Here is a 14964-nt window from a genome sequence, read left to right on the forward strand (position 1 = left end):
CTAAAGGAGGGGGATGTGTTCCCATGCGAAATTTAAGGTTTAAAGAAATTCCCCCTCGCGAAAGGAGTCAGTCTAAGTTCTGAGAGAAGCCAGAATTTAACTCCCAGGAAAATTAATAAGCAATTTCCCTCGTTAAATAAACCGTCCAAGGAGGTCTGGAAATTTGAGAAATCCGCCCGAAACCAGAGAAGAGACAGAGGGAATTCTCTGAGAAGCGAGCGGGGGGTAGGGAAAACACTCATGCATTGTCTCATTTGCATACAATATGTTCACTGAAGTAAGTTTGTAAGTATTTGTTGAATTTTTTGTTTTAAATTCATGCATCAATTTTTCACTCAGTTCTGAAGCTAAGGGTTTGCATGCTTTCGTCTAATATGTTATATGACTCATCTCTGCTCAGATCTTTGTTATTCCGTCAATTAATTTCATATTTTATTGTATTGTTTACTCAATCCGAGCAAGAACACCGCGGTCGATCATCTCCTAGATAGCGGTAACCGTCACACACACAAAAAAGGAGTGAGGATCTCACATCATCACCTTCCGACAGATACCAACATTGTCACTTTTATGTTAAACTCGTGAAATATTTCAACCACCTCTCTAACAACTGTTGCGTTTGATGCAAAAAATCTTTGCATTATAATTTAAGATATTATGTTGACTGTGTTGTATTCTCTCCGTTCCATGCCCAGTAGCTGCGCTATTGATATTACCTGCCCTTATTATCGTATGATTTCACATGCAGTGTTGTTAATAGTATTGTAACCATATATACAGGGCCGGCGCTACCATATAGGCAAACTAGGCAGCCGCCTAGGGCGCTGATTTCAAGGGGGCGAATTTTAAAAAAAATTGTATTGTTTATAAATTTTGAAATTGATATGGGGGGGGGGGGGCGCCAGAATCTAACCTTGCCTAGGGCGCCAGATAGTCTGGCCGGGTCTGGCGCCGGCCCTGCATATATATGGATAAGAGAGGAAAGCTATGGGCCCTTATGTTGGCTGTGCCCAGGTCTCCCAAAGGCCTTAATCCTGCCCTGGGTAGAGTCTCGATTATGGCCTATGTAGGTACGTAAGAAAGCTTCCATTTTGCTTCCATAGGTCGGTGCTTCTTCGCGGTGTTTTCCCGGGTTCTTCCTCCACCTTTTAATGTGGCAGTCATTAATCATATGCTGAAAAATAGAGTTAAACTCATAACAATAACAACTGTCAACAACAACAACAAGAACATACTTGTCAATGCTCACACTGGATTTGATAAAATGATCACAGCATATTATTAAAGCAGTATTTCACTAAGTTGAAATAGAAACTAGGAGGATACTATTTTGAGAAAAAGAAAAGAAATAAAAACTGTAGTTTACATTCTCAGCCGGTGACTGAGTTCTTGCACACAAAAAAACGTATATTTTCTAGTCCAAAGAAACTGCATGCATATATGTAAGGACAAAGATATTGAAGAAAATCAACTGTGTATTATAAACATGCGCCATGGCAACATGTCACACTTACAATTAAAGCAGGATTGGAAAGAGGCTATTATTTCGAATTGTGCCAACGTAAAGTTAAAAGTTTCATTTTTAGTACAGCATAAGACTGTCGACATTAGCCGCGGACGAAGACACTCAAATATGAATCCAATGTCTAGACTATTGACTGCAACGCTTTTTATTGTGATATGGATAAATACAGGTGAGTCACATAAGATTCTTTGTGTATTTATATTTCTTGAGTATATATTTCCATTAAACTTTTGCGTCTTTTTACATTTCTATTAACGGGTAAATATAATCAATGAATGAAACAGAATAAAACGGAGGAGTGTGTGTGTGTGTGATTTGGATTTTTAACGTAGCTTTAACAATTTTTCAGTCATATCGCTACGATGTCTGCATTGTGACAGTTTATAGTGATGTCTAGAACTGGGGCATCATGCCGCAGACATGTAGCATGATGTCCCACCCAGTCACATTATCCTGACACAAGGCCGACCAGTCCTAACACTAACCTCTTAATGCTGAGCGCCAAGCGAGGCAGCTGTTAGTACCATTTTTGTAAGTCTTTGTTATGACTCGGCCGGGGATTGAACCCACGACCTCCCGCATCCGAGGGGGACGCTCTAACCACTAGGCCACCGGAGCGGTTTAAAACGGAGGAAACCATAGACCATGGATAGTTTACAACATAACCTTGCATAATCCGAGTTTCCTCGGACATGTCCCACCCCATTTTGTATATTTGGACAATTATCAAAAACAGGTTGTGACATATCAGAGGAAACTCAACGAAACCCTTGCATGGCTTAGACACCTGAAGTGTTATGCATCTGCTCAGCTAAGTATCAGGTCTCCGATTTCTTCTGGGTTCTCCCGTATTGTCTGCACCAACATGTAAACCGCCGATAGCATTTACACTATCATAAAAATAGCAGCAACCAGAGCTACAACAAAAAATGTCATTTATAACAGAGAGAAAATATTTAAACGAATGCACGTTAATAGAGCCGTTTCAACTGTATTGTTTCCTCAGATGGCATTATGAAATATCTGTTATTACCGTACGCTATGCCTAGAACTAACACCATGAAGATTTGAATATACAGAGAATACGTGTTATTAGCTATTTTTAGTTCTCGATCTTGCTTATTGTTATGTTCGTAACACCATAACAGCCCATAATTTTATTAAATCATAATTATCGTCCCTAAATTGTTATTATTATTATTATTATCACAGCCTTCGCTATCAGCTGTTATTCCTGCTTTAGTTTCGTAGACGATGGTTGTGGGGAGAAAGTAAACCATGCTACTCTTCTCGCCAACGGAAAAATTAAGACCGGGTGTAGCGCATGCACGAAAAGCTTCCAGTTCTTGGGAACAGGTGAGCAAGTCAATAGCGATGATCTTACATTTGTACTCATTGTAAATGATATCTATGAGAGCGACATAAATTATTTGAGGAGCTTCAACAATTGTGTTTGAAATGAGCACAACTGTTGTTGTTTTGGGAGTTATCGCCATTTCTCAATTGGTGGAAGAGGACTGGCAAAACCACCGACCTACGTGAAGCTACTGGCAACGTTCTCACATAACCACATTGGCCCAGCCCGAGACTCTAACCCACGCAGACAGGTAAGATGGCAGTGAATGGTAAAGCGAACGCTTCAGACCACTTGGCCACCCGCGACCCTATGAACACAAATGTAATATTCCATTTATGAGATTGGAAAACACAGTAAACCACATTAAAGTGTCATGAATTACGTTCGAGTACACACACACATGCACGCACGCACACACATACACATAATGGATTAACCTAATAGGAAAACTATGATAGATCTTTATGAACCTAAATAAAACTGTATTCATGTGGCAATCCTCTTATCGCTCAAGTATTAACATAATATAAAAATAGCATTGCACTCACAAATACGCATATTGGTGTTAATCCAAAGAAAGCGTCAAGTGGAGAGAAAAATGAATTTCATTAAATATAAAACACGATCGAACTGTTTTGCTAATTGTGAATTTATAGACTTTTAACCATCCAACTTTTTTTAAATATTTTTAAAAATTCTTGCGAACATGCACACATAAACACACCCTTTGTAACCACCTCCACCACACACACACACACACACACACACACACACACACACAGACACACAATAAATATCAAGCTAAAAAGGAATTGTGCCGATTCTTCTGCATGCTCTACTACCGTTGCAGTCATGCAACAATTCACGTGGTAGAAAATTATGATGCTAAGACTGGTGTTTACAGCCCCATAACACGAAAAGAAATCTTGCGATGGAGTGTAAGTTCATAAAGTATTGATACTCATGGCTATCTAGAGTCGGATCTATTAATTACTTCAGTATTGTAATTATTAATTAATTTAATAGGTAATCTCTCTCTTCTTTCTGTATATATATATATATATATATATATATATATATATATATATATATATATATATATATATATATATATATATATATATATATATATATATATGAGAGAGAGAGAGAGAGCCTTGTGCACACGTTCACAACAAAATATAATAGAGTCTCTTTCATTTTCTTTCACTATAGTTGTATAAATATGTGAAATAATATTAAAATTTATTGGACAGCATAGCATGTAATATTTAAGATATACATCCAATGGAAAGACTAACAATGCTTCTGCACGTATAGACAAGCGCACATTCCCTAACTGAAACAAGAGTATAGACAATGGATATAAAACCTGATTGATCCACCAAAGGTGGCTAACACAATATTAATGTTATTTTTATATACATTTTTCAGAAATTAAATAACAAAAACTAGGTGACACATTATGTAGCTTATTTCTTAAAACTAAAAATGGTATGTATTACAGTAGTTTTTTATTATTATTTGGTAACTGTTGAGTCAATCAGCTTTCGCAGCGAACTTCTGAGTACCGCATAGAGTTCTTCACTTAGGAGGTTTTAATTTTTATATTAACAGAATTTTAAGTTATTGGGTTTTGCAAACGCGTATTTTATTCTTTCGTGGAATAGGATTCCATGAGTTGACTAGACTGAACGGCAAGCAAACTCTTACCTTAGCATCTACCTCTGTTCTCAGATTAATTACAATCTGTTTCTGAGATTGGTCTACCTCTGTATGAACCGATACATTTGTAAATGAGCATTACATTTTTGGACCAGGCGAATATTTGCTCAATTCTTACGTTTTGGTGCCTTATGTTTAGTTCAGAGCAGAAAAGCAAGCGATGTCTTGATGAACACAAAATATATCAGGAGTGTAGTGAGCCATATTGTTACGGTTTTCATGGATGGGAAGGGCTATCAGAGATCGAGGGCCAGGTGTGGAAGGGGCTGTTTCGAAGTTACTAACTTTGTCTCTTTATCGTAAGATCGACAGGTTCCAGTGTCAGAACCAGACATGTCAGTAATCTGAGGAACTTGTGTCACTCGGTGTGATTTCTTCATCATGTTTCTATTTGCTTGTTTGCCTGTCTTTATCCCCTCCCCTATCAATATTATATAATGATTGCGTCAACCACCATCAACATGTTTTACGGATCCATCATTCTACGTATCCTTAATTTTGCCATTCCTTTAAGAAGAACAGTATACATCGTTTCAAGCTTCTTAAGTAACTAAAAAGGGAATACAAGTTTTATCAAAGTGTATCAGAGTAACCAATTAAGCACAAGCGGGAGTGCACACACGCACATACAGTAATTATTGGTGTTCATCACAGACGCACACCTTGTCTGGTTTGGTCCAGCTAGGCCTGCATTAAGGTGTTAAATGGGTTTAACAAGGTTTTGTTGATTGTAAAGTGTTTAACCAATGGATAAAACACGGCAGCCGACCCGGCCTGGCCTGAGAATCCAGTATGCTGCCAACTTGTCTACCGCAAACATATATGTCGTAGTCAAAAGATATTCCACGGATTGGGCACTAATGATCTTATGGAATAGACTTCAGCATTTCAACTACTAGAAAATGTTTTCTGTGCTGGTGGAAAAATTGTAATGGTTACCTCCTTTCTCTGTAAATTCTTATTTTATGTAATTCTTTTACTAGATGCATTAAGTATTTGTCCTTTTTGTTTTTGTTCTTTTATCGTTTTCTTTCTTTAACTAACAGAAATTGTATATTGTCACGGAATTGTACAAATCCCTTTATTTATTAAATACATGTACACGGGTTTGGTGTGTGTGTGTGTTTGTTTGTACAAAAATATCCGAGGGTGATTTATGTATATTGTACAATATTTCGAAACAGTGAATTTAGTTCATCGTATGCCGCACGTGCGAAGTGCTTTCGATAGAAGAAACCGAATACTTCCAGCGCACAGACGATTATGCTGCATTGTCTGTGTATAAATGTCTCAGCGGAAGACTAAATCTTCCCATTACGGAACGTCTTGTCAGTGGGCAGTCTACTTAAGGACTTGCACATCTTCAGCTATACAGGTATGTGAATTATTGATTAATTTCTTGTGTATAAGTTAGAACTATTTTACTACAACGTTTATTTTAGTATATTTTCTATGTAGCTTCGGCTTTTGTAGTATAATGCAAATATTTCTATTTTTGTTTGTGACTTAGCAAGAGATTTATATTAGCAGTGAAGCTGTGTTTTATTAGGAAACGTTAGTACCATAGGATTCTTATCGGGCAGAGGTAGGTTCGCTTCTAAACCTGTTTATTGCTTTGTAATTATTGTGCCGATAATGTAATATGTATAGCTTACGGTATATAACGTCATTACGTTTTATCGTATATGTCCGTGTCATGCATAGTACATGGTGTTAGCTGTATTTTCAGCTGATCGGAATCGACGTGGTACCAGCTGCAGAGCTAACCATGGAAGTTGACCATATCAGCTGTAAAGCTGAACCATAACAGCCTAGAGCTGAGTGAACAGTGTTGCTCGTCGAGTATCAGGTGATCGGGTGATGCTGACCGATTTGTGGGCGCTGGATGCTTGACTAACCAAGGAATTGAATGGTTGCCTGCGACTACCTGGAATACCGACTGCTTGATTGGTCAGTGTGACTGGGAGCCAAGTGTGCTGGTGATGGAGTGTGTAACTCCAAAAATGTAATATTTTAGCCGTGGGCTAAATTTGGGGTGTGTAATGCCCATTGTTTTGGGATTGTAAAGATATTTTGTATGATATCAGTCCCTTTGTTTTCATCATTTTATATTTGAGTAAAATACATCATTTTTCACATTTTGAGTGAATTCATTTTTACTATTTGAGTAAAACACATAATTCTTTTCGTCGTGTGAAATTACTGTGAATCTTTTACCTTTGTCCTAGTACTGTGTAAGGTCATTTATTTGTATTTTCATTTGTTGCAATATTAGGTTCGTGCGGATTATGTTAATTTTTCCAATATTTGGATCTTATGCACGCACGTATTAATCATAATTCTTTTCTCATTCAAGTCATTCATCATTAAACATTGTATTTGTATCACCATTAAAAGTGTTCTGTTATAAATCCGAAATCCAAACTGGTTATCTTGCTACATATATTTTCTTTAATGAGCCAAGAGGGATTTTGTACACTGTTTCTTTGCATGTGATGAAGTAAAAATGATCAAACTTTTCTACGGCCGTATCCTTGTCCAGGGTATGTAACCCTAGTTGCTTCGGCACGACATAACCTTCACAGTGTTGCTGTAACATAAAATGCTAAGATACCACAAAGTTACGCATATAGATTTCCTATACTATCAGAATAAATGGGGAAAGTAATGGTAAATACATATAAGAATAGGTTTGTAGGAGTTGCTTCCCATAAAAAAACCAACTTCGTCACTGATTCGCGGTGATTAGCAACCCTTTCTTTGAAGAGTCAGTAAAGTGATTTAACAAGTGAAAAATCTAACACTTGAAATCAAACTCGTTTATCATGCTTTTTGAACTTATATAGTCGAGGACAATTACAAAACAGGGACAAACCATACAAACACAAGTCAGATTAGGTTACTTATGTCGAGTGGTAGTAATAGTAGTAGTTAAAGGGGGATGTAAGACAACCATACCTTAAGTTGTTAATTCACGGAGCAGCAATGTTTTTGTTCTAGATCTAGTGAATCTTTGGTTAGTTTGTGGAGGTGGGAGGGGAATGAAATATGGGCGAACTCAGACGGTGCACGCATATCCGATCCCTCGATGAAGCGCCAGTAAGTCAACGAGGGCCATACATATTTAAAACCTACAGTGTCTTTCAAAATCTTTAAACATGTTCGCATAGTCTGAATTACAGGCGAAATACCAAAACAGTTGGCGACCGTTGCGTGACAGCCATAGTAAACGGAAGCGCGTCTTCTTCGGATCATACGCCGTGTGCGACACGAAGACGGTCACATTCTTGGAGACCGCGAAGGTAGAAAAGCGCGGCAGCTGAATTCCGGCAAGTATCGGAGAACTTCCATGACTGTCTTGGCTCAAGGCAGAGGTGGACATGATGTACGACCTACAGTCCATCTTGGGGCGGCTTAGGCGCATGCTTGTTACTGGCATGCTGAAAGCCAAGTTATCGAATGGTGTGGGTACAGCCATCTAAAGATGGTTGAATAGGTTGTTGTAGTGGAGGACCGTCTATCAACCGTCTATTTTAACCCAAGGAGTCAATCGAAAAGAGTCAGCAACTAAAATACGAACAGCGACCCCAGGGGCCTTGATGGATACAGCCAGAGTGTGGTCGAGAAAACGGGTGTGCGACATATTTACCGACAGGCATTGTGCAAAATAGTCAGCCTGAGCTTTAACGTGTCGACTCTCAGCGTGGTGCACCTGGCCGACATATTATTTCTGCCGTACGACAAGGTTAGCTGGCCCATGTACATTAAGAATTGACCGCATACGAAACCTTCAGCAAGCCAGGGAATGCCACACGGACAGCCCCTCAATGCGCTCGTCCTAGTGCAGTATTTATACGCTGAAAGGTGTTACCCCGTCATATATCACCTTGATAAGTCCCTCGATAGGGTTAGTGATCTGCTGCCTCGCCGTGGGTTTATGCGAAAAGTGCTCCAAGTCATACCGGAAGAGACGCAGCTACCTCGTAAGGGTAATCTCACCAGGCGAAATGCTCGATGAGTGAAATGGGAGGTCTCACGCTAATGCTATAGCTTCCGAGTACGCATCAATGAGCAGGTCTTAGAGATTCGGACCCTACGAGATACGGGGTTCCTGCAGAATATGTGGCTGTTGCATAAAGAACGATGATATCCTGCATGTTGCAGCTCTGGTGACCTCCAATCCATTGGATGATCAAGGCGAATATACTTCCTTCATCGAATGTGTAGTATCTGATATCTGGCTTTGTCATGCCCGTTGTTTTGGTATCTCACCCGCAAACGCTTATGTCTCAGTTAAGGATAGGATCTCCGTTATATTTATCCTTAAATATTCATAGTACATAGCTGTTAGCGTCGCTATTTAAGAAGTGGTCTTTTAGAAAGTCATTCGTACTGTAGAGATGTACGTCCTTTGCCAAGTCCCCAGAAATGTCTTCCGTCTCTCTAGGAGCAAATAGTCGGTATAGGGTCAGAGGAGCATCTTGCGGTTATAATAAATGTCATACATCAAATATGAGTTGGAAGTCATGGTTGGTGTGACGTATGCCTCCTCCTCAGCAGATACTGTACCAGCTTCATTCATCAGGGGTAAAGACTTCCCATTTTGCCACATCGTAATTGTCGAATGATAGGCAGTCTTTTGGAATAATCGAAGACCCTGAGTGTGCACCGTGAAGTTCTCCAGACATTCAAGTCCACATCGAGAAGGCAGTCTTGCGACTGGGTCTATACTACTTAAATCAGTATATTCGGAATCGACTCAGTGGTGGCCAACAGGGGGTGGGCTCTCCAACGTAACCATTTCCATAATTATTAGCGACAAAGCAGATACTCATTTTGGTTGGTTTGGAGGAGCCATAGTCCGGGCTTATTCGATGACTAGCCTTTGCGTACTCACTATGGAAGATGTGACCCTGTGTCACAGTCCAAAATAGTTTCAAAAGGTATACTTCTAGAGGCTAGCATCGGTGTATATGGACGACGACTACGAGAGACAGACTCAGTGGCTGACTTGAATATGGCTCTTTGGAAGCGATGGTAGGATTCCTTGATTGAGATGTAGCGAGATGGTATAGTGACTATGCTTTGCTACACTATGTCAGTGTACTTCGTCCAATCTGCTTTGCGAATGTTCCAACGCCTCTGTGAAGAGTTGTGTATAGTCGGCAGCTTAAGTCCAATATTGATAAGTATTGGTCAGTAAGAACTGTGTGGGAAGTCGTCTAACTGTGTGGGAAGATGTCTTAAACAGTTTGGCTTACTGGCGAGGATGGTCACCAATGGAGCTGACACAGCTGAGGTCCGTTGAGTAGTCCTTTTTGCCATCTTGCAGAATAGAAGGTTCCACGTTGCTTTCCTACTCTACCAAGTATTCTTCGTCTTCATCGGAGTGTGAGTAGCCCCAGTCAGGGTGATGACTTTTAAATTCGCAAATATAGAAGGCGGAGTACTCAAGATTTGGAAGCATATTGTTGTCCAAGTGGACACTGGGCGAATTGTAGAATCTGGTACAGAAAACTGGAGAGGCATCAGTAATGTCTCAGCGTGCATACGTAGCAAAGCTGAATTCGGAGTCAGGTGTTGATGAAATAAGATCAAAACCTGCAATGTTGTATCGTCCAGGTTTGCAGGTTGGATCCTTTATTTCCAGAGCCTTGGCTGAGTACTGACGAGGAGCGCGACATGAACGCGGATCCATGCTCCCCGTGTACGGGGTATTCAGATGTTTATGATTTTCAACATTTATCTAAATGGAAAGTTATCCCTGTTTGCTGATGACTGAAGCAGTACTCAATGGCGACCCTGGCGTGATGCTATGAATGCTATGGTACCTAGCCTTTGTATGAATGTAAGATTACGATCCTCACTCTTTAGGTGGGAATATGCTGTTGCCTTGCGCTGATTCAATAGGGATATGTAACGCTTGGCTTGACCAGTAGCTAGTATGAGTTTTACTTTGCAACTCGTTTAGGACCATCCTAAATTGTCATGTTGTCTTTGGTTTTATGCTTCCCAGCTTCTCGACCTGGTGGCCATCCACAGCGCAGTTGGATATCCCATGAATGGTACCTACCCCGTATTTTCAGGAGATCAGCTGTAGGATCCCATCTTTGTATCGCTGGGCTTGTGCCGATCAATAGGTGTTGAAACATTTGCTAAAACACAGTTCAGTTTGCCCACAAGGGATCCATTTACACGTGTCTGCTCCTCGTCGGACCATGGCTACATGCGCAACCTCATATACATATCATATCTCTAATTGGGCTTCAGTTGGTAGTAACATACCCTAGCTCTATGGTCCTAAAGTAAGTCACAGAAAAGAACGAAAACCCTAGATTATACAGTATAAATTTAAGACGGACTTACAGTATTGTGAATTAAATCCCAACTAGTTCTTTAATGTTTTATCACAAGTCCAAATATATAAAGTTCCAACTGAATTCCAGTGGTATTCCAAATACATTACACTATTGAATGTGTTAGTGTGTTAATGTACCTGTAGCCTTGAACGTAGTAATGTGCTAATGGCCTGGAATGTAATGATGTGCTAACAATATTTTGATGTATCAAAATATTATAATCCAATCATATTCTTGTCTGAACTCACTATAATTTCACATTAATGTTCTAGTGGATGAATATTATTGACGAGCACTTTGTATTTCCAGTGAATAATAATTTGGGTAAATAATTCCACCCAATGAAAAACTGAATACAACTAGTAGACTGATTCTACTCCAAGATGCTATGGCAAGAATAAGTAATTTTTCAAGTAAACAACATTATATAAAAATGACACAACAATTGAACCATGATAAGGGTCAAAAGTTTATTTCTAGAGCATTCTAAGATGTCAACAATATAAGGTATATTACTAACATTATAATAAAGAACATGGCAAACATCTGGTAAACCAGGGTTTAACATGGGGGAATACCAATATCCTAGATTCAGATTACGATAAACATGTTTACCTCCATTGATAATGATGATCCAACTGTTGAATCTAAGCCCAATTACGAAATACAGTTATACCAAACATCTAATAATGGAGAAAAAAGCCAACCAACAATAGAAATTTAAAATACATAATGTGATATACTTTTATGTCAATTTGCTGTACTAAAGTTTTGATAATGCTTAATTGGGAAAGCTATTTTTTATTTATCCGCTATAGGTCCGTACGTGTGTGTACAAGGCATATACTTGTTTTTAATACGATAGTTTAAACCCGAGGTAGTGGTGGGTGAATTTTCTTTAGCATCATCATGTATGAAAATCAAAAGAACATTCTGTGAGAAAATGTAAAAAAATACTCCTTTAAAAGATAGAATGTCTGATCAGAATACGGCAAAAGAAAATTCACTTTCTGTTATTACTTCTTAAGCATTTAGGATCCAAATTTAGTTACAAGTTGAAATTAATTAATTATTTCATTGACTGGTTGATTTGAATTGTAAGCAAAATTATTTTGTTCTTTCAGTGTTTTATAAAGTTGAGAGAACCTGTGGCGGAAGTGGTGACTCGTGCACTTCGATCCTAGGAAACGGGGCATGCACATGTACCGGAGATCTTTGTAACGGACAAAGCTCTATTCGAAAACCTCCAGTGGTGCTTATTTGCTGCTTCTCTATCTTTATATTGATGCTATATATCCACAAGATAATTTAGGAAGGGATAGAATTGCTGTGTCTAACTAAATATTTCCAGACCAAAATACATTGGCACAAATTCTTACCAACACAAAATCGCATGAAGATTATGTTCTGTCTTTATCAAGATTATGTTCCACTAGTATTAAGTTTGTGTTCTGCTTTTATTAAGATTAATTATCAGAGTAATTACGTTCTGCTAGTATGTGTATTAAAATTAGGTTTTGCTAGTGTTAAGGTTAGGTACTGAGATATTTATTCTTATAGTATTTGAAACTAGATATGAGCATCAATGTACATCATTAATAACAAACCGATAATATCCCCGAGTGGTTCAAAAGAATTTCATTAAGATAAGAATAATTTTAATGAAAAATATTTTATTTTCACATTAAATTTAGCCAGCTAATATTCTGTTTCAGATATTTTTCATTGGGTCCAGAGAAATTAATTAAATCTTAAATTGATTTGTATAAACAATATTTATTCCAATAATTATCAAGATATTAATAATAAAAGCTTTATCCTCTGCTCCTAAGTTATAATTGATCTGAATTAACTACAAAACTCATTTCTAAAGTTTACACTTTATTTCGCTCAGATTACAATAGTAACACTTATCTGAATCAATTTTATTTTTTATAGAAATTCCTTGTAACCAAAGTACACGTTTGAACTGATTATTTGTGTTTTATATTTATCATTTTGTTGTTAGAATGCATAAAACATTGTCACTCTGCAGGAGTTACATTAAGTAGATCAATGTATCACCTTTGTAATTCTAACATCTGATATGCATCAATAAAAATGTCCTAAAATAAAGGTTACTTTTTATTTCCAATTCAAGCTATATATACATACATTGTTACGACTATATGGTCTTGAACTAAATGACATATAAGAGCGAAAACCAGCACGTTTTGTCAAATTCAACAAATAATTTATTTCCTTAGATTACAAAGTGAAAATTTAAATAGAACTAACAATATTGTGAATTAAATCCCAAATAGTCCTAACAATTATATAACAAGTCCAAAAGCATATTATTCCGAATGAATGTCAGTGGTATTATCAATAAATTTCAATCATGATTGCGCTAATGTAAAACCATCCCGGAATAATGTCGGTGTGCTTACAGTTTTGATGTATCACAATTATATAATCTAAAACGTCTGTAAATGAATTCACAATACAATAATCCTAGAATAGCGATTTAGTCTGAAAGTATTAATGAGTACTTTATAATTCCAATGAATAATTTAAAGAAATAAATCTTCTCAGATTGAAACTGAACACACTTAAAAGGCTGATTCCACTTCAGATGTTACGATAGGAATGAGTAAATAAAATATAAATCACCTTACAACAAAAACCTAAGACACAATATGAGGACCAAGATGAGGATTACATATTCATTTCTAGAACATTCTAATTTATATAAGTTGTCAACATGATGCGGTCTTTTACTTAAATGATAATAAAGAACACAAGACAAATCAGGAAGACCAGAACTTCCCCAAATGAAAACCAGTGTTCTGGATTCAAATCAAAGTAAACATGTAAACCTATACATAATAATAGTCTTAATATATAATTGACAACCATGGACAAAAATAGCTTTGTAATTTGGTGTTTACAATAAAGAGACAGTAATCAGGTAGTCCCAAACTCCGACCCACAATTATGGACAAATGTCAATCACACAATCCAAATGAAACGTTCAGAGTTTGTTTGATTAGTCTGATTTTATTTTGTCTTTGAAATGAGAATTTTTAAATAACCTCCACCTCCTTTTCGTTATTGTAAATTAAGTTTTAATGATCACTTATATATCCATGCACAATGGGTGTATCCCAGAGAGTAACGTACAATGTTATCAGCCAGCACAAAATAGTATAATCTTGCTTGCTGTTCAGGATGTTTCCTTTCCACGTATAAAGCTTTATATTTCATGACAGTTTTCTAAATTGTCCACATCACAATATTCTTCTACCTAGACCATGATCCAGTAGTAAAATCAAATAAAAAAAACTTCTGATAAAAAATTATGTAAAACTTAGGATTATCATTTGTTTTTGTGACTAATATGATTTTCACCCCTGCGACAGAGAAATCTATCTGATTTGCTAACCTTACTTTTCTCATCACAGTCTGATTGTGTCAGTCATGGTGTGTACGCGTTCGGAACTACTTTAAAAAAGAACAAACTCTTGTTGTCTTCTACTGTGCATGGCAGAGTTATATAAAATCAATCAAACAACAACAACAATAACAACAATAGATAAATAACAAAATGAAATTCACTCATAAAGCAACTGAAGGCCACTTTGTGAACACATCATACAATATATACTGAGAGAAACAGACACAGAAACTTTGGCAAACACCTCCAATCCGATACAATTGCAAATGAAAACTCTTGCACTTACCAATCAGAGTGGTTCGTTGACAGTCCGCACGCTATTCCACAAGATTTCCATGTAGTATATTATTGTACTAGTAATCTCCTCACAGTCATACACACTTTATTAGAGCTGTGGACTGTATCATTGGCTACCATAGAACTTATTCCAATTTAAAACTGACCAAAGTTAGACGTTATTTGTAGAAAATGTATTCATTACTTATTGTTATTTTCATATGACATCCATCAATTAAGTGTGATATTATTACATGCTCACTTTTCTCCATTAACTTTACATTGT

At 37.4% G+C, this 14964-nt stretch overlaps 1 protein-coding gene across 2 annotated transcripts; it reads left to right on the forward strand.

The window, feature by feature from the left end:
- Positions 1–1490: 1490 nt before the first annotated feature.
- On the forward strand, positions 1491–13081 carry LOC149779437 (uncharacterized). 2 transcript variants are annotated; one of them, XM_089938624.1, is made up of 3 exons: positions 1491–1694; positions 2769–2881; positions 12091–13081. In XM_089938624.1, the coding sequence occupies exons 1-3, from the start codon at positions 1681–1683 to the stop codon at positions 12276–12278; spliced, it is 315 nt and encodes a 104-aa protein (XP_089794750.1). In that variant the 5' UTR covers positions 1491–1680; the 3' UTR covers positions 12279–13081. The 2 variants fall into 2 exon arrangements, with proteins under 2 accessions (XP_089794750.1, XP_089794749.1); XM_089938623.1 differs by having other exon boundaries at positions 1505–1694; positions 2738–2881.
- The last annotated feature ends 1883 nt before the right edge of the window (positions 13082–14964 follow it).

This window comes from Sinohyriopsis cumingii, chromosome 17, assembly GCF_028554795.1.
Source record: "Sinohyriopsis cumingii isolate HCF-2022 chromosome 17, ASM2855479v2, whole genome shotgun sequence".
In the NCBI taxonomy this organism is placed as follows: domain Eukaryota; kingdom Metazoa; phylum Mollusca; class Bivalvia; order Unionida; family Unionidae; genus Sinohyriopsis; species Sinohyriopsis cumingii.

Bases quoted from the DNA above. Each gene is read 5' to 3' on its own strand.
- LOC149779437 (XM_089938623.1), top strand. From the start codon at position 1,634: ATGAATCCAATGTCTAGACTATTGACTGCAACGCTTTTTATTGTGATA. The intron at 1,695-2,737 runs GTGAGTCACATA...TTATTATCACAG, and splicing joins TGTGATATGGATAAATACAG to CCTTCGCTATCAGCTGTTAT. The intron at 2,882-12,090 runs GTGAGCAAGTCA...TTGTTCTTTCAG, and splicing joins CTTCCAGTTCTTGGGAACAG to TGTTTTATAAAGTTGAGAGA.